The 27,505-nt window shown below is 45.4% G+C and overlaps 1 protein-coding gene across 3 annotated transcripts in view; it reads right to left on the minus strand.

Annotated features, from left to right (window-relative positions):
- LOC139415752 (Fc receptor-like protein 5) overlaps positions 1–27,505 on the minus strand; it is a 163,700-nt gene that overhangs the window by 7,275 nt on the left and 128,920 nt on the right. For 2 of the 3 annotated variants that reach the window (XM_071163829.1, XM_071163830.1), the window contains exons 3-5: positions 17,931–18,191; positions 17,010–17,252; positions 5,314–5,454 (exon numbers count right to left, since the gene is read on the minus strand). In XM_071163829.1, coding sequence (XP_071019930.1) covers positions 5,314–5,454; positions 17,010–17,252; positions 17,931–18,191 — 645 coding nt within the window. The remainder of the gene's footprint in view (positions 1–5,313; positions 5,455–17,009; positions 17,253–17,930; positions 18,192–27,505) is intronic. The other variant, XM_071163831.1, reaches the window with a different exon arrangement.

A 27,505-nucleotide genomic window follows, 5' to 3' on the forward strand; every position in this document is an offset into this window, starting at 1 on the left:
ACATACATGGTATATAAAGCAGTCACATAATAACAATACATTACCAAACATACTCTTTAATCCCCCCAGCCTCTCTCAGCCCATCCCACCTATCACCATAGACGTCAGCTCTTTAATCTCACCTCTCAGCCCATCCCACCTATCACCATAGACCTCAGCTCTTTAATCCCACCCCTCAGCCTCTCTCAGCCCATCCCACCTGTCACCATAGACCTCAGCTCTTTAATCCCACCCCTCAGCCACTCTCAGCCCATCCCACCTATCACCATACACCTCAGCTCTTTAATCTCACCTCTCTCAGCCCATCCCACCTATCACCATACACCTCAGCTCTTTAATCTCACCTCTCAGCCCATCCCACCTATCACCATAGACCTCAGCTCTTTAATCCCACCTCTCAGCCACTCTCAGCCCATCCCACCTATCACCATAGACCTCAGCTCTTTAATCCCACCCCTCAGCCACTCTCAGCCCATCCCACCTATCACCATAGACCTCAGCTCTTTAATCCCACCTATCACCATAGACCTCAGCTCTTTAATCCCACCTATCACCATAGACCTCGTTTGGTTTCCATGTGACATATATTTTTCAATTATGCTACAAAATGTTTTAATCTTTCTAATCGTATATTATCTACAGATTGTGAGCTAAAGACAAAAACCTTTCCTACCAGTATTGTAATATTGTTTATTGATTAACTGACTTTCCAAATCACTAATGACGCTGGAGAGATGAAGCAGGAGTAAAACATTTAATGTATAACGGACGAGACAGGAACAGCGTCAAAAAACCGGGAAACAAAGACAAAAGACAATCAATGCAGCAGCAGGGACAAATAATAAACAGACGATGAGTCCTGGTGAGTCCAATATCGCTGATGGGCGTGACGAGGGAAGGCAGGTGTGCGTAATGGATGGCAGGAGTGATTGATGCAACAAAAAGGTAACCTGGCGCCCTCAAGCACCAGGGGGGAAGAGCCGGAGCAGACGTGACACCAACACTGCTATTTGTAAGGTTCATTTTAAGTGCATGTTGTGAATTTTTAACCATGCCGGAACCTGTGAACCTGAACCTGTGACCAGAAACAAGCTACATAGGGGCAATACCAGAATAAATGATCTATTATATATATATATATATATAAATAATATACTATAATATTATATAGCATTCTGTTGGTGGCTGAATGTTAAATAAGAATGAATGTTAAATAAGAATTTAAACTCTAAACTCTAAGTGTTGAATCAAGTGTAGTTTTTTGTACCAGTTGATAAACCATGTGCCATGGAATTGGTACATTGAACATCTCCTCCCATTTATTGTGAAACACGTGTGGTGTAGCTCTCTCCATTTTGTCCTCAGATTAAACTGATATATTGTTTTATTTATGCCAGTTCCAAATAAAATTAAATGTTTTTTGCTCATATGATTTAAAAAACGAGTTGTTCTGGAGTAGGCAGAGCCAGTCAGTCAACTGTGATAGGACCGTTAGTCAGTCAACTGTGATAGGACCATTAGTAAGTCAGTCAACTGTGATAGGACCATTAGTAAGTCAGTCAACTGTGATAGGACCATTAGTCAGTCAACTGTGATAGGACCATTAGTCAGTCAATCAACTGTGATAGGACCATTAGTCAGTCAACTGTGATAGGACCATTAGTCAGTCAACTGTGATAGGGCCATTAGTCAGTCAGTCAACTGTGATAGGACCATTATTCAGTCAGTCAACTGTGATAGGACCATTAGTCAGTCAGTCAACTGTGATAGGACCATTAGTCAGTCAGTCAACTGTGATAGGACCATTAGTAAGTCAGTCAACTGTGATAGGACCATTAGTAAGTCAGTAAACTGTGATAGGACCATTAGTAAGTCGACTGTGATAGGACCATTAGTCAGTCAGTTAACTGTGATAGGACCATTAGTCAGTCAGTTAACTGTGATAGGACTATTAGTCAGTCAGTCAACTGTGATAGGACTATTAGTCAGTCAACTGGAAGGATATTGACCTCATCCCGTCAGTAGAGGATGCCTGGATATTTTTTTTAAATGCCTTCCTAACCATCTTAAATAAACATGTCCCATTCAAGAAATTTAGAACCAGGAACAGATATAGCCCTTGGTTCTCCCCAGACCTGACTGCCCTTAACCAACACAAAAACATCCTATGGCGTTCTGCATTAGCATCGAACAGCCCCCGTGATATGCAGCTGTTCAGGGAAGCTAGAAACCATTATACACAGGCAGTTAGAAAAGCCAAGGCTAGCTTTTTCAAGCAGAAATTTGCTTCTTGCAACACTAACTCAAAAAAGTTCTGGGACACTGTAAAGTCCATGGAGAATAAGAACACCTCCTCCCAGCTGCCCACTGCACTGAAGATAGGAAACACTGTCACCACTGATAAATCCACCATAATTGAAAATTTCTATAAGCATTTTTCTACTGCTGGCCATGCTTTCCACCTGGCTACTTCTACCCCTGTCAACAGCACTGCACCCCCAACAGCAACTCGCCCAAGCCTTCCCCATTTCTCCTTCTCCCAAATCCATTCAGCTGATGTTCTGAAAGAGCTGCAAAATCTGGACCCCTACAAATCAGCCGGGCTAGACAATCTGGACCCTTTCTTTCTAAAATTATCTGCCGAAATTGTTGCCACCCCTATTACTAGCCTGTTCAACCTCTCTTTCGTGTCGTCTGAGATTCCCAAAGATTGGAAAGCAGCTGCGGTCATCCCCCTCTTCAAAGGGGGGGACACTCTTGACCCAAACTGCTACAGACCTATATCTATCCTACCATGCCTTTCTAAGGTCTTCGAAAGCCAAGTCAACAAACAGATTACCGACCATTTTGAATCTCACCATACCTTCTCTGCTATGCAATCTGGTTTCAGAGCTGGTCATGGGTGCACCTCAGCCACGCTCAAGGTCCTAAACGATATCTTAACCGCCATCGATAAGAAACATTACTGTGCAGCCGTATTCATTGATCTGGCCAAGGCTTTCGACTCTGTCAATCACCACATCCTCATCGGCAGACTCAACAGCCTTGGTTTCTCAAATGATTGCCTCGCCTGGTTCACCAACTACTTCTCTGATAGAGTTCAGTGTGTCAAATCGGAGGGTCTGTTGTCCGGACCTCTGGCAGTCTCTATGGGGGTGCCACAGGGTTCAATTCTTGGACCGACTCTCTTCTCTGTATACATCAATGAGGTCGCTCTTGCTGCTGGTGAGTCTCTGATCCACCTCTACGCAGACGACACCATTCTGTATACTTCCGGCCCTTCTTTGGACACTGTGTTAACAACCCTCCAGGCAAGCTTCAATGCCATACAACTCTCCTTCCGTGGCCTCCAATTGCTCTTAAATACAAGTAAAACTAAATGCATGCTCTTCAACCGATCGCTACCTGCACCTACCCGCCTGTCCAACATCACTACTCTGGACGGCTCTGACTTAGAATACGTGGACAACTACAAATACTTAGGTGTCTGGTTAGACTGTAAACTCTCCTTCCAGACCCATATCAAACATCTCCAATCCAAAGTTAAATCTAGAATTGGCTTCCTATTTCGCAACAAAGCATCCTTCACTCATGCTGCCAAACATACCCTTGTAAAACTGACCATCCTACCAATCCTCGACTTTGGCGATGTAATTTACAAAATAGCCTCCAATACCCTACTCAACAAATTGGATGCAGTCTATCACAGTGCAATCCGTTTTGTCACCAAAGCCCCATATACTACCCACCATTGCGACCTGTACGCTCTCGTTGGCTGGCCCTCGCTTCATACTCGTCGCCAAACCCACTGGCTCCATGTCATCTACAAGACCCTGCTAGGTAAAGTCCCCCCTTATCTCAGCTCGCTGGTCACCATAGCATCTCCCACTTGTAGCACACGCTCCAGCAGGTATATCTCTCTAGTCACCCCCAAAACCAATTCTTTCTTTGGCCGCCTCTCTTTCCAGTTCTCTGCTGCCAATGACTGGAACGAACTACAAAAATCTCTGAAACTGGAAACACTTATCTCCCTCACTAGCTTTAAGCACCAACTGTCAGAGCAGCTCACAGATTACTGCACCTGTACATAGCCCACCTATAATTTAGCCCTATCAACTACCTCTTTCCCAACTGTATTTAATTTATTTATTTATTTTGCTCCTTTGCACCCCATTATTTTTATTTCTACTTTGCACATTCTTCCATTGCAAAACTACCATTCTAGTGTTTTACTTGCTATATTGTATTTACCTTGCCACCATGGCCTTTTTGCCTTTACCTCCCTTCTCACCTCATTTGCTCACATTGTATATAGACTTGTTTATACTTTATTATTGACTGTATGTTTGTTTTACTCCATGTGTAACTCTGTGTTGTTGTATCTGTCAAACTGCTTTGCTTTATCTTGGCCAGGTGGCAATTGTAAATGAGAACTTGTTCTCAACTTGCCTACCTGGTTAAATAAAGGTAAAATAAATAAATAAATAAAAAACTGTGATAGGACCATTAGTCAGTCAACTGTGATAGGACCATTAGTCAGTCAGTCAACTGTGATAGGACCATTAGTCAGTCAACTGTGATAATACCATTAGTAAGTCAACTGTGATAGGATCATTAGTCAGTCAGTCAACTGTGATAGGACCATTAGTTAGTAAGTCAACTGTGATAGGACCATTAGTCAGTCAACTGTGATATGACCATTAGTCAGTCAACATTGATAGGACCATGAGCCAGTCAACATTGATAGGACCAACTGTGATAGGGCCATTAGTCAGTCAACATTGATAGGACCATTAGTCAGTCAACATTGATAGGACCAAATAGTTAGTCAACATTGATAGGACCAAATAGTTAGTCAATGTGATTTTTCCATAAATAGACAAGTATTTTCCTCTCCATGGTTGCAGAATTCTATCTATTTTTGTTAACTATCGATTGAAATGAATTGTGGTCAGTTCATTTATATTTTTGTAGATGTGAATGCCAAGTATGTCTACTTCACCATCCACCCATTTTATTGGTCAACTACAAGGTGGTGTAAACACTGTATTTTAACGATCCAATACACAATACTTGTTATAATTAGGTTTTAGTCCAAAGAGGATAGAAGAGTGACCAAGATCTTCAATGAGTCTGTGCAGGGATCCAGATTGCGGACTATAGTCATCAACATACAATAACACTTTTTTTTTCTTTTTTTTCCCCCCTTGATGTTCTTGTTGGATCTAATTTTAATAGCCAGCATTTCAATGGCCATGATAATATAATTCTGATTTACAAATGAGGCGACCCTGTATAAACTCAGGATCTCACCTTGAGCCCTGCTCCTGCAGCCTTTCACCAGCAGTATGATGGTCACCAGCAGGTAGGGAGACCCCACCAGTAGACTACACAGCAGCCTGGGTAGAGACATGGACAACACTGGGACTGCTGGAGATGGAATGGGAGTTGGAACTGCAGTTGGAGAAAGAAAACAATTTAACACTGGAGATGGTGATGGAGAGAGACATGGACAACACTGGAGATGGTGCTGGTAGAGACATGGACAACACTGGGACTGCTGGAGATGGAATGGGAGTTGGAACTGCAGTTGGAGAAAGAAAACAATTTAAAACAACACTGGAGATGGTGCTGGGTAGAGACATGGACAACACTGGAGATGGTGCTGGAGAGAGACATGGACAACACTGGGACTGCTGGAGATGGAGAGAGACATGGACAACACTGGGACTGCTGGAGATGGTGATGGAGAGAGACATGGACAACACTGGGACTGCTGGAGATGGTGATGGAGAGAGACATGGACAACATTGGGACTGCTGGAGATGGTGCTGGGCAGAGACATGGACAACACTGGGACTGCTGGAGATGGTGATGGAGAGAGACATGGACAACACTGGGACTGCTGGAGATAGAATGGGAGTTGGAACTGCAGTTGGGGGAAGATTGAATAAACCCACAGTGCAATCAGCTAACATGCAATCTTTGGAAAATAAAATTTAGGAATACGAGGAAGATTAAACTACTAACGGGACATTAAAACCTCTTGAAACTAGGGGGCACTATTTTATTTTATATTTTATTTTTGGAAAAATAACGTTCCCAAAGTAAACAGCATATTTCTCAGGACCAGAAAATAGAATATTCATATAATTGACAGCTTAGGATAGAAAACACTAAAGTTTCCAAAACTGTAAAAATATTATCTGTGAGTATAACAGAACTGATATTGCAGGCGAAAGCCTGAGAAAAATCCAATCAGGAAGTGACTCTTATTTAGAAACCTCTGCGTTCCTATGCGCCCCTATTGAGCAGTGAAAGGGATATCAACCAGATTCCTTTTTCTATGGCTTCCCTAATGTGTCTAGTGTCACAAGACATAGTTTCAGGCTTTTATTTTGAAAAACGAGCGTGAACGACAACATTGCTTCAGTGGTCAGATGGTGGCTCTCAGAGTGATTTGTGCGTAATAGACAAAGGCGGCCATTGTTTCTCTCGCTCCTACTAAGAAGCCAAATGTCCCGGTTGATATATTATCGAATAGATATTTGAAAAACACCTTGAGGATTGATTATAAAAAACGTTTGCCATGTTTCTGTTGATATTATGGATCTAATTTGGATTATTTTTCGGCATTGTCGTGACCGCAATTTCCGGTGGATTTCTCAACCAAACGTGAAGAACAAACGGAGGTATTTCGGCTATAAAAATAATCTTTATGGAACAAAATGAACATTTGCTGTCTAACTGAGAGTCTCGTGAGTAAAAACATCCAAAGCTCAAAGGTAAATTATTTAATTTGATTGCTTTTCTGATTTTCGTGACCAAGTTACCTGCTGCTAGCTGGACATAATGCTATGCTAGGCTATCGATAAACTTACACAAATGCTTGTCTTGCTTTGGCTGTGAAGCATAATATCAAAATCTGAGATGACAGGGTGATTAACAAAAGGCTAAGCTGTGTTTCGCTATATTACACTTGTGATTTCATGAATATGAATATTTTTTAGTAAGATTTTTTGTCCGTTGCGCTAATTAGTGTCAGTTGATGACAATTCTCCTAGAGCCGGGAGGGGTAGTTCTAAGAGGTTTTTAAGTTTCCCTGCATCTCCGGTGTTTTCCTGTTTGCTTATGGCGGAATACAGCTCATTCAGTGTGGTCTTAGTGCCAGCCTCTGACTGTGTTGGTATGTAAACAGCTACGAAAAATACAGATGAAAACTCTCTAGGTAGATAGTGTGGTCTACAGCTTATCATGAGATACTCTACCTCAGGTGAGCAAAACCTTGAGACTTCCTTAGATATCGTGCACCAGCTGTTGTTTACAAATATACATAGTTCGACCCCCCCCCTTTGTCTTACCAGACGCTGCTGTTCTATCCTGCTGATGTCTAACAATCCAGCTGTTTGTTGTTCAGCCACGACTCAGTGAAGCATAAGATATTACAGTTTTTAAATCTGTTTTACCAAATTTCTCTCAGCATGTTAAATGTTCAACCAGAGGATTAAAAACTCTAGACCACCTTTATTCAACACACAGAGGAATAAAGCTCTCCCTCCGTAACTCTTCCGAATGCATTGAGGAGTACACCACATCAGTCATTGGCTTCATCAATAAGTGCATCAATGACGTCGTCCCCAAAGTGACCATATGTACTTACCCCAACCAGAAGCTTTGGATTACAGACAACATCCACACTGAGTTAAAGGCTGCCTCTTTCAAGAAGCGAGAAATCCCTCTATGCCTTCCGACGAACCATCAAACAGTCAAAGCGTCAATACAGGACTAAGATCGAATCTGTACCACACCATCTCCTACGCTCGTAGGATGTGGCAGGGCTTGATAACCATAACAGACTACAAAGGGAAGCACAGCCGAGAGCTGCCCAGTGACATGAGCCTCCAGAAGAGCTAAATCTCTGGTATGCTCGCTTCGAGGCAAATAGCACTGAAACACGCATGAGAGCACCAGCTGTTCCGGGTGACTGTGTGATCACTCTCTCCGCAGTCGATGTGAGTAAGACCGTCAAACAGGTCAACATGCATGTGCTGACCAACTGGCAAGTGTCTTCACTGACATTTTCAACTTCTCCCTGTCCGAGTCTGTAATACCAACATGTTTAAATAAGCAGACCACCATAGTCCCTGTGTCCAAGATCAATAAGGTAACCTGCCTAAACGACGACAGACCCATAGCACTCACATCTGTAGCCATGGAGCGCTATGAAAGGCTGGTGGCTCACATCAACACCATTATCCCAGAAATGCTAGACCCACTCCAATTTGCATACCGCCCTAACAGATCCACAGATGATGCAATCTCTATTGCACTCCACACTGCCCTTTCCCACCTGGACAAAAGGAACACCTATGTGAGAATGCTATTCATTGACTACAGCTCAGAGTTCAACACCATAGTGCCCTCAAAGCTCATCAATAAGTTAAGGACCCTGGGACTAAACACCTCCCTCTGCAACTGGATCCTGGACTTCCTGACGGGCCGCCCCCAGGTGGTAACTGTAGGTAACAACACATCCGTAGGTGACAACATATCTGCCACGCTGAACCTCAACACAGGGGCCCCTCAGGGGTGCGTGCTCAGTCACCTTCTGTACTCCCTGTTCACTCATGACTGCACAGCCAGGCACGACTTCAACACCAACATTATGTTTGCAGACGACACAACAGTGGTAGGCCTGATCACCGAAACGACGAGACATCCAATAGGGAGGAGGTCAGAGACCTGGACATGTGGTGCCAGGACAACAAACTCTCCCTCAACGTGATCAAGACAAAGGAGATTGTGGACTACAGGAAAAAGAGGACCGAGCACCCCCCCATTCTCATCGATGTTTGAGAGCTTCAAGTTCCTTGAACATCACCAACAAATGATCATGGTCCAAACACACCCAGACAGTCATGAAGAGGGCACGACAAAACCTATTCCCACTCAGGTGACTGAAAAGATTTGGCATGGGACCTCAGATCCTCAAAAGGTTCTACAGCGAGACCTGCATCACTGCCTGGTACGGCAACTGCTTGGCATCTGACCGCAAGGCACTACAGGGTCAGTACATTACTGGGGCCAAGCTTCCTGCCATCCAGGCGGTGGAAGGCCCTAAAAATGGTCAAAGACTCCAGCCACCCATATTCATAGAGCGTTCTCTCTGCTACCTCACGGCATGTGGTACCGGAGCACCAAGTCAAGGTCCAAGAGGCTTCTAAACAGCTTCTACTCCCAAATCATAAGAGACCTGAACATTGAATCAAATGACTACCCTACTACTACTAATTGCCCCCCAAACCCCTCTTCTATGCTGCTGCTACTCTGTTATTATCTATGCATAGTCACTTTAATAACTCTACCTACATGTACATATTACCTCAACTACCTACTACACATTGACTCTGTACCGGTACCCCCTGTATATAGCCTCCACATTGACTCTGTACCGGTACCCCCTGTATATAGCCTCCACATTGACTCTGTACCGGTACCCCCTGTATATAGCCTCCACATTGACTCTGTACCGGTACCCCCTGTATATAGCCTCCACATTGACTCTGTACCGGTACCCCCTGTATATAGCCTCCACATTGACTCTGTACCGGTACCCCCTGTATATAGCCTCCACATTGACTCTGTACCGGTACCCCTGTATATAGCCTCCTGTCACGAATCCCGCTTCCTGAGTCTGTGTTTGCCTGTGTTTCTGTCCTGGAGTGTGTTTCCGGTGTCCTGGAACGCACCCTGTCTGGTTGCCGGGCGAATTAGCTTGTTGGGAGATCGATGTTCACCCGCACCTGTATCCCATCAGTAATCTGCACACCTGTCCTGATCATCACCTCTCCCCTTCAAAAGCTCTGACCTGACATCCATTCCCTGCCGGATCGTTAGCCATGAACAGTATGTTGTGCCATAGTATCAGCCTCAAGTTGGATAGAATTTGTTTTGTTGTTTTTTACGTATTGCTTGCCTTAAACTTACCTCCGTTTGTTCTGTCTTCAGTTACTCACCCGGATCATTTACCCCATTCCCGCCTGGTCGTCGGAGGATTCCGCTACCCCATTGGATCCACCTATTTACTCCCATCAACTCACCACCGCTGCCCGCTACGCCACCTGGATATATCTACCCATTCACATTCACTTGTAAATAAATACTCACCTTCTTCCTACTCTCCTTGTCCTGGTCTGCTTCTGGGTTCGATTTTGAAAGAACGTGACGGAACGATCCGGCCAAGGATGAACCCAGCGGACCTGGACTCCGTTTGCCATGCCATTACCCAGCAGGGGAAGACATTGGGACAACACAAGACGGCGCTACAGGAGATAGCGGGTTCAATCCAGAACTTATCTGCTAGCTTGACACAAATACAGGATCAGCTCAGTTTGCCGGCAATTCATTCACCACCTGTTTCACCCATCTCACCTGCCGTGTCTGGTGCGGTTTCCTTCCGTGAGCCCAAGGTTCCGATACCGGAGAAGTACGAGGGAGATCTGGGAGGATGCCGTTCATTTATTTTACAGTGTGGGTTAGTTTTTGATCTGCAGCCCTACTCTAACGCCAAAGATAAGTCTAGGATAGCTTTTGTTATTGAGCTGCTGCGTGGTAGAGCTCTGGAATGGGCTTCAGCTGTTTGGGAACGACGGGACACATGCATGACGTCATACCAGGGTTTCACGGCAGAGATGAGAAAGCTTTTTGACCATCCAGTCCGAGGTAAGGACGCAGCTAAATGTTTTTTCTCTCTTCGCCAAGGAGCTCGCAGTGTGGCAGACTTTGTGATAGAATTCAGGACATTGGCTGTGGAGAGTGGTTGGAATGAGGAATCATTACAAGCGTTTTTTTACCAGGGGTTGTCGGAGCAACTCAAGGACGAGCTGATCTCCTATCCAGAGCCTAGTGACCTAGATAGTTTGGTCACCTTAGCTATTCGGGTAGATAATAGAGTCCGAGAGAGAAGGAGGGAGAAGCAGTGGTGTCCATCTAATCAATCTGAGACTCGGTTACCATTCGGGTCAGGAAGTGGACCAGAACGGGTTGATCATTTTCCCTCACACGGGATTAGTGGAGGAGTCCTGCCGCCAGATCCTGAACCTATGCAAGTGGGGCGGCACGGGTTAACTAAGGACGAGCGCCAACGTAGACGTGAGACCAACAGCTGCCTCTACTGTGGTAGCTCGGGACATTACATCTCCGTTTGTCCTCAGCGCCCGTTAAACTGCTCGGCTCGTTAAGTTTGGGAGGTTTGTTAGCGAGCCAGTTTCAACCTCTCAAGAGCCCTGTCAGACCTCGTTTTCCTGCTACCCTCATAAATAAGAATCAGAGTTTAGCGATTAACGCTTTCATCGATTCAGGTGCCGATGACAGCTTCATTGATGCCGACTTAGTGGAACAGCTGGGGCTTTCCAAGGAGCAATTACCAGAAGCCATTGAAGCAACCACTCTGAACGGCAGTAGTCTGGCACGGATCACTATGAGGACTGAACCGGTTAAGATGTTGTTGTCGGGGAATCATTCAGAGGTTATTTTTTTTTTTCATTTAGCCTTCCCCCCCATGTTCCTCTGGTTCTTGGATACCCCTGGCTAAGAGAACACAATCCTTCGTTCGATTGGGTGACTGGTAAGGTAACTAGTTGGAGCATTGAGTGCCATGCTAACTGCCTCAGGACTGCCTGTTCTCATGCTATCCCCAGTCGGGTCAGTGAGTCTGCTCCTTCAGTAAGCAGAAAGCTAAGTCACTTCCTTCCCACCGACCTTATGATTGTACAATTAAACTGTTCCCTGGAGCTGCCTTTCCCAAGGGACGGTTATACAGTATTTCTCGACCTGAGCGGAAAGCCCTGGAGACCTACATAAAGGAGTCTCTTGCTGCAGGTCTCATTCGTCCCTCGTCATCACCCCTGGGAGCTGGATTTTTTTTTGTGAGTAAGAAGGATGGCTCTCTTCGACCGTGTATTGATTATCGGGGGTTGAATGATATTACGGTCAAGAACAAGTACCCCTTGCCCTTGATGAGCTCCGCTTTCGATTCTTTACAGGATGCTACTGTGTTTACGAAGCTTGATCTACGCAATGCGTATCATCTGGTTCGGATCAAAGAGGGGGACGAGTGGTTGACTGGATTCAATACACCTATGGGACATTTCGAGTACCAGGTGATGCCGTTTGGACTTTCCAATGCTCCAGCAGTGTTCCAAAGTTTGGTGAATGACGTGCTGTGGGATATGATCGGTCTGTTTGTGTTCGTTTACCTGGATGACATCCTGATTTTCTCCAAGGAGCTTTCCAGCCACATCCAGCATGTTAAGCAGGTCCTGCAGCGGTTATTGGAGAACCGTCTGTTTGTGAAGGCTGAGAAGTGTGATTTTCACGCCCACACTACATCCTTCCTCGGGTACATCATCTCCAGGGGTGAGATCAAGATGGACCAAGAGAAGGTTCGGGCGGTTCGGGATTGGGCACGGCCCGGTACGAGATTGCAGCTCCAGAGATTCCTGGGATTTGCGAACTTCTATCGGAGGTTTATCCGTGATTACAGCCGGGTGGCCGCCCCTTTAACTGCTCTGACGTCTTGCACCAGAATTTTCTGTTGGACTCCTGAGGCAGACCGAGCATTTCTGAACTTGAAGAGCCGATTCACCAACGCGCCGATTCTCTCTCAACCTGACACAAACGGTTGCTCCGCTCCCTCCAACCAGTGACGCCACTCCTCCAAGGCAAGCTTCACAGCGAGAAGCTCCCGGTTACCCACATCGTAGTTTCTCTCAGCTGGTGAAAGACGACAAGAGTAGAAGGCGCAGGGATGGAGTTTACCGTCAGTGGAGCTACGCTGGGACAGGATGGCGCCCACTCCCACATCAGACGCGTCCACCTCAACAACAAACTGACGGGAAGTGGGTAACCGGGAGCTTCTCGCTGTGAAGCTTGCCTTGGAGGAGTGGCGTCACTGGTTGGAGGGAGCGGAGCAACCGTTTGTGGTCTGGACTGACCACAAGAATCTGGCTTACGTGCAATCGGCTAAACGTCTCAACTCCCGTCAGGCCAGGTGGGCTTTGTTTTTTGGACGCTTCAATTTTTCCCTGACGTTCCGACCTGGGTCGAAGAACGGCAAAGCAGACGTCTTGTCCCGGATGTTCTCCAAGACGGATGAGAGTGGGGCCAAGACTGAGACGATTCTTCCCCAGAACCTTGTCGTGGGAGCCGTTACATGGAGGATTGAGGAGGATGTGATGGTGGCCCTTCGGACGCAGCCCGGCCCCGATAACGGTCCACCCGGTCGGTTGTTCGTGCCTCAGTCGGTCCGTTCTGCTGTTCTTCAGTGGTCCCACGCCAGCAAGATAGTCCGAGCAACGCCAGGGTGACAAGCTATGGCGCTACTGCGCAGACGATTTTGGTGGCCTGCCATGGTAGAAGATACCCGGAGGTTTGTTGCCGCATGTCCTGTTTGTGCTCAGAACAAAAGTACCAATCGGCCCAGCTCTGGGCTTCTTCACCCCCTACCTATTCCTCGGCGACCTTGGTCGCATCTGGCCCTGGATTTTGTCACAGGATTGCCCCCTTCTGTTGGGAACACGGTCATTCTGACCATTGTGGACAGATTCAGCAAGTTTGCTCATTTTGTCCCTCTCTCCAAGCTTCCATCTGCCACGGAGACGTCCGAGATCCTGGTTAGGGAGGTTTTCAGGGTCCACGGATTGCCCAGTGACATTGTTTCTGACCGTGGTCCTCAGTTTACCTCTGCTGTCTGGAGATCCTTCTGTTTGGCCATTGGAGCTACAGTCAGTCTCACTTCTGGATTTCACCCACAATCTAATGGTCAGGGGGAGAGAGCCAACCAGAAGATGGAGTCCACGCTGCGTTGTCTTGTCTCCTCTGATCCCACCTCTTGGTCATCTCAATTACCCTGGGTCGAGTATGCCCATAATACCCTTCCTTCATCTGCCACTGGGATGTCCCCCTTCCAATGCCTGTACGGATACCAACCTCCCTTGTTTCCTTCTCAGGAGAGGGATCTTTCGGTTCCTTCTGTCCAGGCCCACATTCGTCGTTGCCACCGGACCTGGCATCGGGCCAGGAAGGTCCTCCTTAGAGTTTCTGACCGGTATCAGATCCAGGAGAATTGTCGCCGTATTCCTGCTCCCGCTTATACCATCGGAGATAAGGTTTGGTTGGCTACACAGGATCTTCCTCTATGGACTGAGTCGAGGAAACTGTCACCAAAGTTCATTGGTCCGTTTGTGGTGGAGAGAATCATTAACCCTGTTGTGGTCCGACTCAAATTGCCGGCAACGCTTTGAGTACACCCCACCTTTCATGTCTCCTGCCTCAAGCCGGTTCTCCTCAGTCCTCTGTTGCCCTCTCCTCCTCGTCCTCCTCCTTCTCGGATGATCGGAGGTGGTCCTGCCTACACGGTGCACCGCATAATGGATTCCAGACGGCGGGGTCGAGGTTTCCAATATCTCGTGGATTGGGAAGGATATGGTCCAGAGGAGAGGAGTTGGATTCCTCGGCGTCAGATCCTTGATGACGACCTGCTTCGTGACTTTTACCGCCTCCACCCTGGCGCTCCAGGTAGTCCGCCCGGTGGTGTTCGTCGGAGGGGGGGTACTGTCACGAATCCCGCTTCCTGAGTCTGTTTGCCTGTGTTTCTGTCCTGGAGTGTGTTTCCGGTGTCCTGGAACGCACCCTGTCTGGTTGCCGGGCGAATTAGCTTGTTGGGAGATCGATGTTCACCCGCACCTGTATCCCATCAGTAATCTGCAGACCTGTCCTGATCATCACCTCTTCCCCTTCAAAAGCTCTGACCTGACATCCATTCCCTGCCGGATCGTTAGCCATGAACAGTATGTTGTGCCATAGTATCAGCCTCAAGTTGGATAGAATTTGTTTTGTTGTTTTTTTACGTATTGCTTGCCTTAAACTTACCTCCGTTTGTTCTGTCTTCAGTTACTCACCCGGATCATTTACCCCATTCCCGCCTGGTCGTCGGAGGATTCCGCTACCCCATTGGATCCACCTATTTACTCCCATCAACTTACCACCGCTGCCCGCTACGCCACCTGGATATATCTACCCATTCACATTCACTTGTAAATAAATACTCACCTTCTTCCTACTCTCCTTGTCCTGGTCTGCTTCTGGGTTCGATTTTGAAAGAGCGTGACACCTCCACATTGACTCTGTACCGGTACCCCCTGTATATAGCCTCCACATTGACTCTGTACCGGTGCCCCTTGTATATAGCCTCCACATTGACTCTGTACCGGTACCCCCTGTATATAGCCTCCACATTGACTCTGTACCGGTACCCCCTGTATATAGCCTCCACATTGACTCTGTACCGGTACCCCCTGTATATAGCCTCCACATTGACTCTGTACCGGTACCCCCTGTATATAGCCTCCACATTGACTCTGTACCGGTACCCCCTGTATATAGCCTCCACATTGACTCTGTACCGGTACCCCCTGTATATAGCCTCCACATTGACTCTGTACCGGTACCCCCTGTATATAGCCTCCACATTGACTCTGTACCGGTACCCCTTGTATATAGCCTCCACATTGACTCTGTACCGGTACCCTGTATATAGCCTCCACATTGACTCTGTACCGGTACCCCCTGCATATAGCCTCCACATTGACTCTGTACCGGTACCCTGTATATAGCCTCCACATTGACTCTGTATATAGTCTCACGATAGTTATTTTACTGCTGCTCTTTAATTGTTACTTTTATCTCTTATTCTGTATTTTGTTGAAACTGTTGGCATTTCACTGTGAGGTTGTATTGCATGTGACTAATACAATGTTATTTGTCTTGAAGCGGTGTTTTGATTTGATCTGAATTAAACATGTTTTGTCATACTTGTGGTATACCAATCGGTATTAAGAGCTGGAACCCCCCAGTTTATAATGCAGGTTTCAGCACCTCTTAATTCAGTCTACCCCCTCGTTTTTCGAACATTCTGTTAAAAATCGCGCAACATTTCAGCGTCCTGCTACTCATGCCAGGAATATAGTATATGCATATGACTAGTATGTGTGGATAGAAAACACTCTGAAGTTTCTAAAACTGGTTAAATCACGGCTGTGACTATAATAGAGCGTGTGTTTCATCGAAAAGCGCAAAAAAAACTGGTCACTGAAAGCTGAAAATAATATCCATGCGCCACTTGCATGTATTGTTTAAAGGACACCAAATTAAATAGGGCCACGGATGCAATTCCTATAGCTTCCACACGATGTCGCCATTGTCGTCATTTTCCTGAGAGTTATTTCTTGGTCAAACAAAGGAAAGAGATTCCATTTCTTCCGGTCTCCGACAGGATGTTTTGGAGGAGAGATTTGACCATGATTTCAAGACGTGGAGCTATTGAATACACATCGCCCCGTGATCAATTTGATAGATTATAAACGTTTACTAATACCTAAAGTTGGATTACAAAAGTATTTCGAAGTGTTTTGTGAAAGTTTATCGTCGACTTTAATTTAAAAACCACCCAGTTTATAATGCAGGTTTCAGCACCTCTTAACAGTGCAAAGAAGAACCACCCAGTTTATAATGCAGGTTTCAGCACGTCTTAACAGTGTAAAGAAGAACCACCCAGTTTATAATGCAGGTTTCAGCACCTCTTAACAGTGTAAAGAAGAACCACCCAGTTTATAATGCAGGTTTCAGCACCTCTTAACAGTGTAAAGAAGAACCACCCAGTTTATAATGCAGGTTTCAGCACCTCTTAACAGTGTAAAGAAGAACCACCCAGTTTATAGTGCAGGTTTCAGCACCTCTTAACAGTGTAAAGAAGAACCACCCAGTTTATAATGCAGGTTTCAGCACCTCTTAACAGTGTAAAGAAGAACCACCCAGTTTATAATGCAGGTTTCAGCACCTCTTAACAGTGTAAAGAAGAACCACCCAGTTTATAATGCAGGTTTCAGCATCTCTTAACAGTGTAAAGAAGAACCAGATCATCTGAATGTCAAGGTTTCTCATATTCTCACCTGTCACAGTCATCCAGCTCTCTGGTGATTCTCCTTTAGAGATGGTACACTTGTAGAGTCCTTCATCTGACTTGGATACTGCAGGGATGGTCATCTCTCCTGTAGTCTCAGTCCTGATGAGGGATCCATCTTTGTAGAAATCAGCTGTGAGGTCAGAGGGAGTTCTCTTATGTCTGCAGCGCAGAGTCACATAATCTCCCTCAGTCACAGGAAGGGCAGGTCTCTCCAGGATCACAGCTCCATCTGTATGTAATATATAAACATCATATATAAACAGGTCTCTCCAGGATCACAGCTCCAGCTGTATATAATATATAAACAGGTCTCTCCAGGATCACAGCTCCAGCTGTATATAATATATAAACAGGTCTCTCCAGGATCACAGCTCCAGCTGTATATAATATATAAACATCATATATAAACAGGTCTCTCCAGGATCACAGCTCCAGCTGTATATAATATATAAACATCATATATAAACAGGTCTCTCCAGGATCACAGCTCCAGCTGTATATAATATATAAACAGGTCTCTCCAGGATCACAGCTCCAGCTGTATATAATATATAAACATCATATATAAACAGGTCTCTCCAGGATCACAGCTCCAGCTGTATATAATATATAAACATCATATATAAACAGGTCTCTCCAGGATCACAGCTCCAGCTGTATATAATATATAAACAGGTCTCTCCAGGATCACAGCTCCAGCTGTATATAATATATAAACATCATATATAAACAGGTCTCTCCAGGATCACAGCTCCAGCTGTATATAATATATAAACAGGTCTCTCCAGGATCACAGCTCCAGCTGTATATAATATATAAACATCATATATAAACATAACATCAGCTATCTGAAACCAGATGAACCACTAAACACTATAATGTCAGTAGATGGTGTTTGTGGACATACCATGTACTGTGATGTTGACAGCATTGCTGTGTTCTCCAGACCCAGACTCACACCAGTACACTCCACTGTCTGATGGTATTAGTGACACGTTGCATGAAGACCCTTGTGGTTTTCCCCATTTTCCTCCACAATCTGAACTCCCCCCAGAGAATGTGTTTCTCTTCACTCTCCATCCAGCAGAGTTCCCCTGAACCTCACAGCTCAGAGAGACAGTCTCATATTTAAAAAACTGAGATCTGTCCGGACTGATGCTCAGAGAGGCTGGAGGAGAGAGAGAGAGAGAGAGAGAGAGAGAGAGAGAGAGAGAGAGAGAGAGAGAGAGAGAGAGAGAGAGAGAGAGAGAGAGAGAGAGAGAGAGAGAAGAGCAGAGGTCAGGATCAGAGCTCCTGCATTTTTCAGCATTTTCTTTAAAAAAGATAGATTAGGAGTTAGATAAACTTGGATTTTTTGTCAGGAACACATACTGGATTCTACCCTCTTCAACATAACCCCTACTTCAAATCAAAACTTAAAACCTACAACCTGATTTTGGACGGAATTACGGAATTACCTGGAAAGTTCACAACAACCAAGGATTTATTACCCTATACAGCAAATTCTCTGGAAAACAACAGAAACCTGAAAACACCATCCAACCTGGAACTGAGTGAGTAATGTTTAGTCTGAAACTATATTTTATTTCCAAAAGCCAAGAAGAAAAATACACAACATTACTTTATAAGGACTGAATTCTAACATAATTCTACCAAGCTTGATACAGCTTCAACTAGCACTGACGTGTCAAGTGAGAGGTGTCAAAGCCCATTAGCCCAACAATGGCAGGAGAGTCACACAGTCTACCCCAACCAAATGGAGAGGCCTTAGAAGCTCCCTCCCGTTGTTCAGAGGTAATTAAAATACAGTACCCTTTGCATGTAAAGAATGATAAGGCAAGAAAAGACCACAAGAAGAAGCTCCTTATGGAAAATCAAGAAACACTTTTTGCTGACTATTACAAAAATGGGAACATCAGCAACCTTATCTTCCACACAAACCATCCCCTGGCATGGCACAGTGCCATATTAGCACACTACCCCTTTGTTAAGAGAGGGGGGGTTAACGAGGGGTGGAAACTCAGAATACTTGATAACGAGGACTCTGAGTTAAGTAATATAAATATCTATAAATCCGGAACAGTAATGGTACAGAATAACCACAAACAGTTTCAGCTGGACTTTCACCTAATCAAAGAATTAGCCCAGCAGGAGAAGCTCTCCCTTGATAAAGATACCCCCACACCGAGCGGGTCAGACCAGACCTCTTCATTATGTAACCCCACAGATGAGCAACCCCCAGCGGAGAGTCAACCTCCCAGCACAGATTACCACTCCCTCATTGAAATGAAGGACAAATTCACCCAGCTGGAGGTAAGGCAGGTGGAGCTGGAACAGCAGGTGATTACACTTCAGTCAGCACAGACCCAGACAACAGTCCAGCACAACAACAGCCCCTTAACCAGACCCGGAGAGCTGGAGGTGGACAGAGACATATCTGCACTTTGGACAGTGGTGAGACAAATACAACAGGAGAAAGAGGAGCAGAACAGAGCACTAGAGGAGAGTATCAGACTGCTGGTGGAGGAGAGGTTGAGGGGGATGGAGGAGAAGTTGAGGGGGACGGCATATGACAGAGAACAACCCACTAGAGAGGTGGCCACCCCCACAGAGAAGCCAGCAGAACAGCCCACCTCAGCACCCAACAAAAGTCTCGACACCACAGCAGAACAGTCCACACCAGACCCTGACCATAGAGTCGACACCACAGCAGAACAGTACACACCAGACCCTGACCATAGAGTCGACACCACAGCAGAACAGTCCACACCAGACCCTGACCATAGAGTCGACATCACAGCAGAACAGACAAATGAAGAACCCCAAGCCCAGAGGCTCTCACCCCCTCTGAGCACCCCCCCTGTCAGCCACCCTGATAGCCCTTTTGACAACCCCCCCACACCCACTGAGGACAAACACAAGACTCAGATTGTACTACTTATGGACTCAAATGGGAAATATATAGAAGAAAAAAAACTTTTTCCCAAACACAGTGTGTCTAAACTCTGGTGTCCAAACACCCAGCGCGCCCTAGACCTTCTGTCTGAAGCCAAACTAGGCTCACCCAGCCACATAATAATACACACAGGCACAAACGACCTGAGAGCACAGCAGGAAAGAGTGGCCACAGCACTGAAGGGAGTGATTGAAAAGGCTTCTTCTACTTTCCCCAACGCACAAGTGGTTATCTCCACCCTGCTACCACGAAAAGACTTCCACCCTGCCACAATACAGCAGGTAAATGCAAGTATTTCCCGTGACTGTGCCTCAAAACCAAACGTTTTCCTGGCCCACCACTCCACCCTGGACTTGAACAGCCTCTATGACCAGGTCCACCTCTACAAGGCAGCAGTGCCCACCTTTGCCCGAACTCTAAAGGACATCGCTCTCAAACGTATCCCCAACACTTCACACAGGAGCAACAGACACCCCATCCAGACCAGCGAGACACCCTCCCAGATCTGCAGGACCCCCCCCTGGACCTACACATAGAGGACCCACGCCAAGAGGAATTACATCCAGACCACAGTACACCCAGACACATCCACACCCCCACCCCAACCAATCAACACCCCCCCACGTCAACCATGCCCACACCCCATTTAGGCCCCCTCAGATCAGACCTATGCCACTCCTGCCCACCCCATGCACCCCACCCCCGCAAAGAGGGCCTCAACATGGAAGCCACACATACGCCCAGGTAGTGAGCGGGCAAACAGTCCCAACCCCCACTCTCACACTCGCCCAAGCCAATGGGATGTACCAGATGCTCAGCAGGCTCTGCTCACACTTACTGGCCTGAGGCCAAACCACGACCAACAACATTGGACACTCTATGGAACAAAAAGCCTTCACTATATTATCCTGGAATATCCAAGGCCTGAGGTCATCTGCCTTTGGCCTAAAGAGCAGAAACCCGGACTTCACCAAAGAAATCGGTAATACAGACATTGTCATCCTGCAAGAAACCTGGTATAGAGGAGACGGACCCACTGGTTGCCCTCTAGGTTACAGAGAGCTGGTAGTCCCATCCACCAAACTACCAGGTGTGAAACAGGGAAGGGACTCCGGGGGTATGCTAATTTGGTATAGAGCAGACCTAACTCACTCCATTAAATTAATCAAAACAGGAACATTCTACATTTGGCTAGAAATTCAAAAGGAAATTATCCTAACAGAGAAAAATGTCCTCCTGTGTGCTACCTATATCCCCCCACTAGAATCCCCATATTTTAATGAAGACAGCTTCTCCATCCTGGAGCGGGAAATCAATCATTTCCAGGCCCAGGGACATGTACTAGTCTGTGGCGACCTAAATGCCAGAACCGGACAAGAACCTGACACCCTCAGCACACAGGGGGACAAACACCTGCCTGGAGGTGACAGCATTCCCTCCCACATATGCCCCCCTAGGCACAACTATGACAACATAACCAACAAAAACGGGTCACAACTCCTGCAGCTCTGTCGCACGCTGGGTATGTACATAGTCAACGGTAGGCTTCGAGGGGACTCCTATGGTAGGTACACCTATAGCTCATCTCTTGGCAGTAGTACTGTAGACTACTTTATCACTGACCTCAACCCAGAGTCTCTCAGAGCGTTCAGTCAGCCCACTGACACCCCTATCAGATCACAGCAAAATCACAGTCTACTTAAACAGAGCAATAATCAATCATGAGGCATCAAAGCCAAAGGAACTGAGTAACATTAAGAAATGCTATAGATGGAAGGAATGCAGTTTGGAAACCTACCAAAAAACAATTAGGCAACAACAAATTCAATCCCTTTTAGACAATTTCCTGGGTAAAACGTTCCGCTGTAATAATGAAGGTGTAAACTTGGCAGTAGAAAATCTTAACAGTATATTTGACCTCTCAGCTTCCCTATCAAATCTAAAAATTTCAAATAGAAAACCGAAGAAAATTAACAATAATGACAAATGGTTTGATGAAGAATGCAAAAATCTAAGAAAGAAATTGAGAAACCTGTCCAACCAAAAACATAGAGACCCGGAAAACCTGAGTCTACGCCTTCACTATGGTGAATCACTAAAACAATACAGAAATACACTACGGAAAAAGAAGGAACAGCATGTCAGAAATCAGCTCAATGCAATTGAAGAATCCATAGACTCTAACCACTTCTGGGAAAATTGGAAAACACTAAACAAACAACACAAAGAATTATTTATACAAAATGGAGATGTATGGGTAAACCACTTCTCCAATCTTTTTGGCTCTATAACAAAGAATAAAGAGCAAAAACATGTACATGATCAAATACAGATCTTAGAATCAGCTGTTAAAGACTACCAGAACCCACTGGATTCTCCAATTACATTGAATGAGTTACAGGACAAAATAAAAACCCTCCAACCCAAAAAGGCCTGTGGTGTTGATGGTATCCTCAATGAAATGATCAAATATACCGACAACAAATTCCAATTGGCTATACTAAAACTCTTTAACATCATACTTAGCTCTGGCATCTTCCCCAATATTTGGAACCAAGGACTGATCACCCCAATCCACAAAAGTGGAGACAAATTTGACCCCAATAACTACCGTGGAATATGTGTCAACAGTAACCTCATTTCCTCAATGAAAACAATGTACTGAGCAAATGTCAAATTGGCTTTTTACCAAATTACCGTACAACAGACCATGTATTCACCCTGCACACCCTAATTGACAACCAAACAAACCAAAACAAAGGCAAAGTCTTCTCATGCTTTGTTGATTTCAAAAAAGCCTTCGACTCAATCTGGCATGAGGGTCTGCTATACAAACTGATGGAAAGTGGTGTTGGGAGTAAAACATACGACATTATAAAATCCATGTACACAAACAACAAGTGTGCGGTTAAAATTGGCAAAAAACACACATTTCTTCACACAGGGTCGTGGGGTTAGATAGGGATGCAGCTTAAGCCCCACCCTCTTCAACATATATATCAACGAATTGGCGCGGGCACTAGAAAAGTCTGCAGCACCCGGCCTCCCCCTGCTAGAATCCGAAGTCAAATGTCTGCTGTTTGCCGATGATCTGGTGCTTCTGTCACCAACCAAGGAGGGCCTACATCAGCACCTAGATCTTATGCACAGATTCTGTCAGACCTGGGCCCTGACAGTAAATCTCAGTAAGACCAAAATAATGGTGTTCCAAAAAAGGTCCAGTCACCAGGACCACAAATACAAATTCCATCTAGACACTGTTGCCCTAGAGCACACAAAAAACTATACATACCTTGGCCTAAACATCAGCGCCACAGGTAACTTCCACAAAGCTGTGAACGATCTGAGAGACAAGGCAAGAAGGGCATTCTATGCCATCAAAATAAACATAAATTTCAACATACCAATTAGGATTTGGCTAAAAATACTTGAATCAGTCAGAGCCCATTGCCCTTTATGGTTGTGAGGTCTGGGGTCCGCTCACCAACCAAGACTTCACAAAATGGGACAAACACCAAATTGAGACTCTGCACGCAGAATTCTGCAAAAATATCCTCCGTGTACAACGTAGAACACCAAATAATGCATGCAGAGCAGAATTAGGCCGATACCCACTAATTATCAAAATCCAGAAAAGAGCCGTTAAATTCTACAACCACCTAAAAGGAAGCGATTCACAAACCTTCCATAACAAAGCCATCACCTACAGAGAGATGAACCTGGAGAAGAGTCCCATAAGCAAGCTGGTCCTGGGGCTCTGTTCACAAACACAAACACACCCTACAGAGCCCCAGGACAACAGCACAATTAGACCCAACCAAATCATGAGAAAACAAAAAGATAATTACTTGACACATTGGAAAGAATTAACAAAAAAACAGAGCAAACTAGAATGCTATTTGGCCCCAAACAGAGAGTACACAGCGGCAGAATACCTGACCACTGTGACTGACCCAAAATTAAGGAAAGCTTTGACTATGTACAGACTCAGTGAGCATAGCCTTGCTATTGAGAAAGGCCGCCGTAGGCAGACATGGCTCTCAAGAGAAGACAGGCTATGTGCTCACTGCCCACAAAATGAGGTGGAAACTGAGCTGCACTTCCTAACCTCCTGCCCAATGTATGACCATATTAGAGAGACGTATTTCCCTCAGATTACACAGATCCACAAAGAATTCGAAAACAAATCCAAATTTGAAAAACTCCCATATCTACTGGGTGAAATTCCACAGTGTGCCATCACAGCAGCAAGATTTGTGACCTGTTGCCACGAGAAAAGGGCAACCAGTGAAGAACACACACCATTGTAAATACAACCCATATTTATGCTTATTTATTTTATCTTGTGTCCTTTAACCATTTGTACATTGTTAAAACACTGTATATATATATATATATATATATATATATATATATATATATATATATATATATATATATATATATATCTATATATATATATATCTATATATATATATATATCTATATATCTATATATATATATATATCTATATATATCTATATATATCTATCTATATATATATATATATCTATCTATATCTATATATATATCTATATATCTATATATCTATATATATATCTATATATATATATATATATATATATATATATATATATATATATATATATATATATATATATATATATAATATGACATTTGTAATGTCTTTACTGTTTTGAAACCTCTGTATGTGTCATGTTGTTAATTTGTGTTGTTTTTCACTTTGTATGTTGTCTACCTCACTTGCTTTGGCAATGTTAACACATGTTTCCCATGCCAATAAAGCCCTTGAATTGAATTGAATTGAAAAAAAAATTCAATACAGACTGAATGGGAACACAGCTATTGAGGCTGTTTAACATGAGGGTTAGTGTAGGGTAGGTAGGGTTAGTGTAGGGGTAGGTAGGGTTAGTGTAGGGTAGGTAGGGTTAGTTTCTGGTAGGTAGGGTTAGTGTAGGGTAGGTAGTGTTAGTGTAGGGTAGGTAGGGTTAGTGTAGGGTAGGTAAGGTTAGTGTAGGGTAGGTAGGGTTAGTGTAGGTAGGGTTAGTGTAGGGTAGGTAGGGTTAGTGTAGGGTAGGTAGGGTTACTGTAGGGTAGGTAGGGTTAGTGTAGGGCAGGTAGGGTTAGTGTAGGGTAGGTAGGGTTAGTGTAGGGTAGGTAGGGTTAGTGTAGGGGTAGGTAGGGTTAGTGTAGGGGTAGGTAGGGTTACTGTAGGGTAGGTAGGGTTAGTGTAGGGCAGGTAGGGTTAGTGTAGGGCAGGTAGGGTTAGTGTAGGGGTAGGTAGGGTTAGTGTAGGGTAGGTAGGGTTAGTGTAGGGTAGGTAGGGTTAGTGTAGGGGTAGGTAGGGTTAGTGTAGGGTAGGTAGGGTTAGTGTGGGGCAGGTAGGGTTAGTGTAGGGTAGGTAGGGTTAGTGTAGGGTAGGTAGGGTAGGTAGGGTTAGTGTAGGGGTAGGTAGGGTTAGTGTAGGGGTAGGTAGGGTTACTGTAGGGTAGGTAGGGTTACTGTAGGGTAGGAAGGGTTACTGTAGGGTAGGTAGGGTTACTGTAGGGTAGGTAGGCTTACTGTAGGGTAGGTAGGGTTAGTGTAAGGTAGGTAGGGTTAGTGTATGGGTAGGTAGGGTTACTGTAGGGTAGGTAGGGTTACTGTAGGATAGGTAGTGTTAGTGTAGGGTAGGTAGTGTTAGTGTAGGGTAGGTAGGGTTAGTGTAGGGGTAGGTAGGGTTAGTTTAGGGTAGGTAGGGTAAGTGTAGGGTAGGTAGTGTTAGTGTAGGGTAGGTGGGGTTAGTGTAGGGGTAGGTAGGGTTACTGTAGGGTAGGTAGGGTTAGTGTAGGGTAGGTAGGGTTAGTGTAGGGGTAGGTAGGGTTAGTGTAGGGGTAGGTAGGGTTAGTGTAGGGGTAGGTAGGGTTAGTGTAGGGTAGGTAGGGTTAGTGTGGGGCAGGTAGGGTTAGTGTAGGGTAGGTAGCGTTAGTGTAGGGTAGGTAGGGTAGGTAGGGTTAGTGTAGGGGTAGGTAGGGTTAGTGTAGGGGTAGTTAGGGTTACTGTAGGGTAGGTAGGGTTACTGTAGGGTAGGAAGGGTTGCTGTAGGGTAGGTAAGGTTACTGTAGGGTAGGTAGGCTTACTGTAGGGTAGGTAGGGTTAGTGTAAGGTAGGTAGGGTTAGTGTATGTGTAGGTAGGGTTACTGTAGGGTAGGTAGGGTTACTGTAGGATAGGTAGTGTTAGTGTAGGGTAGGTAGTGTTAGTGAAGGGTAGGTAGGGTTAGTGTAGGGGTAGGTAGGGTTAGTTTAGGGTAGGTAGGGTAAGTGTAGGGTAGGTAGTGTTAGTGTAGGGTAGGTGGGGTTAGTGTAGGGGTAGGTAGGGTTACTGTAGGGTAGGTAGGGTTAGTGTAGGGTAGGTAGTGTTAGTGTAGGGTAGGTAGGGTTAGTGTAGGGGTAGGTAGGGTTAGTGTAGGGTAGGTAGGGTTAGTGTAGGGTAGGTAGGGTTAGTGTAGAGTATGTAGGGTTAGTGTAGGGTAGGTAGGGTTAGTGTAGGATAGGTAGGGTTAGTGTAGGGTAGGTAGGGTTAGTGTATGGGTAGGTAGGGTTAGCGTAGGGTAGGTAGGGTTAGCGTAGGGTAGGTAGGGTTAGTGTATGGGTAGGGTTAGTGTAGGGTAGGTAGGGTTAGTGTATGGGTAGGTAGGGTTAGTGTATGGGTAGGTAGGGTTAGTGTATGGGTAGGTAGGGTTAGTGTATGGGTAGGTAGGGTTAGTGTATGGGTAGGTAGGGTTAGTGTAGGGTAGGTAGGATTAGTGTATGGGTAGGTAGTGTTAGTGTAGGGTAGGTAGGGTTACTGTAGGGTAGGTAGGGTTAGTGTATGGGTAGGTAGTGTTAGTGTAGGGTAGGTAAGGTTACTGTAGGGTAGGTAGGGTTAGTTTTGGGGTAGGTAGGGTTAGTGTAGGGTAGGTGGGGTTAGTGTAGGGTAGGTAGGGTTAGTGTATGGGTAGGTAGGGTTAGTTTAGGGTAGGTAGGGTTAGTGTAGGGTAGGTAGTGTTAGTGTAGGGTAGGTAGGGTTAGTGTAGGGGTAGGTAGGGTTTGTGTAGGGTAGGTAGGGTTAGTGTAGGGTAGGTAGGGTTAGTGTAGGGTAGGTATTATTAGTGTATGGGTAGGTAGTGTTAGTGTAGGGTAGGTAGGGTTACTGTAGGGTAGGTAGGGTTAGTGTATGGGTAGGTAGTGTTAGTGTAGGGTAGTTAAGGTTACTGTAGGGTAGGTAGGGTTAGTGTAGGGGTAGGTAGGGTTAGTGTAGGGTAGGTAAGGTTACTGTAGGGTAGGTAGGGTTAGTGTAGGGGTAGGTAGGGTTAGTGTAGGGGTAGGTAGGGTTAGTGTAGGGTAGGTAGGGTTAGTGTATGGGTAGGTAGGGTTAGTGTAGGGTAGGTAGGGTTAGTGTATGGGTAGGTAGGGTTAGTGTATGGGTAGGTAGGGTTAGTGTATGGGTAGGTAGGGTTAGTGTATGGGTAGGTAGGGTTAGTGT

This window comes from Oncorhynchus clarkii, chromosome 9 (genome assembly GCF_045791955.1).
Source record: "Oncorhynchus clarkii lewisi isolate Uvic-CL-2024 chromosome 9, UVic_Ocla_1.0, whole genome shotgun sequence".
NCBI classification, from domain to species: domain Eukaryota; kingdom Metazoa; phylum Chordata; class Actinopteri; order Salmoniformes; family Salmonidae; genus Oncorhynchus; species Oncorhynchus clarkii.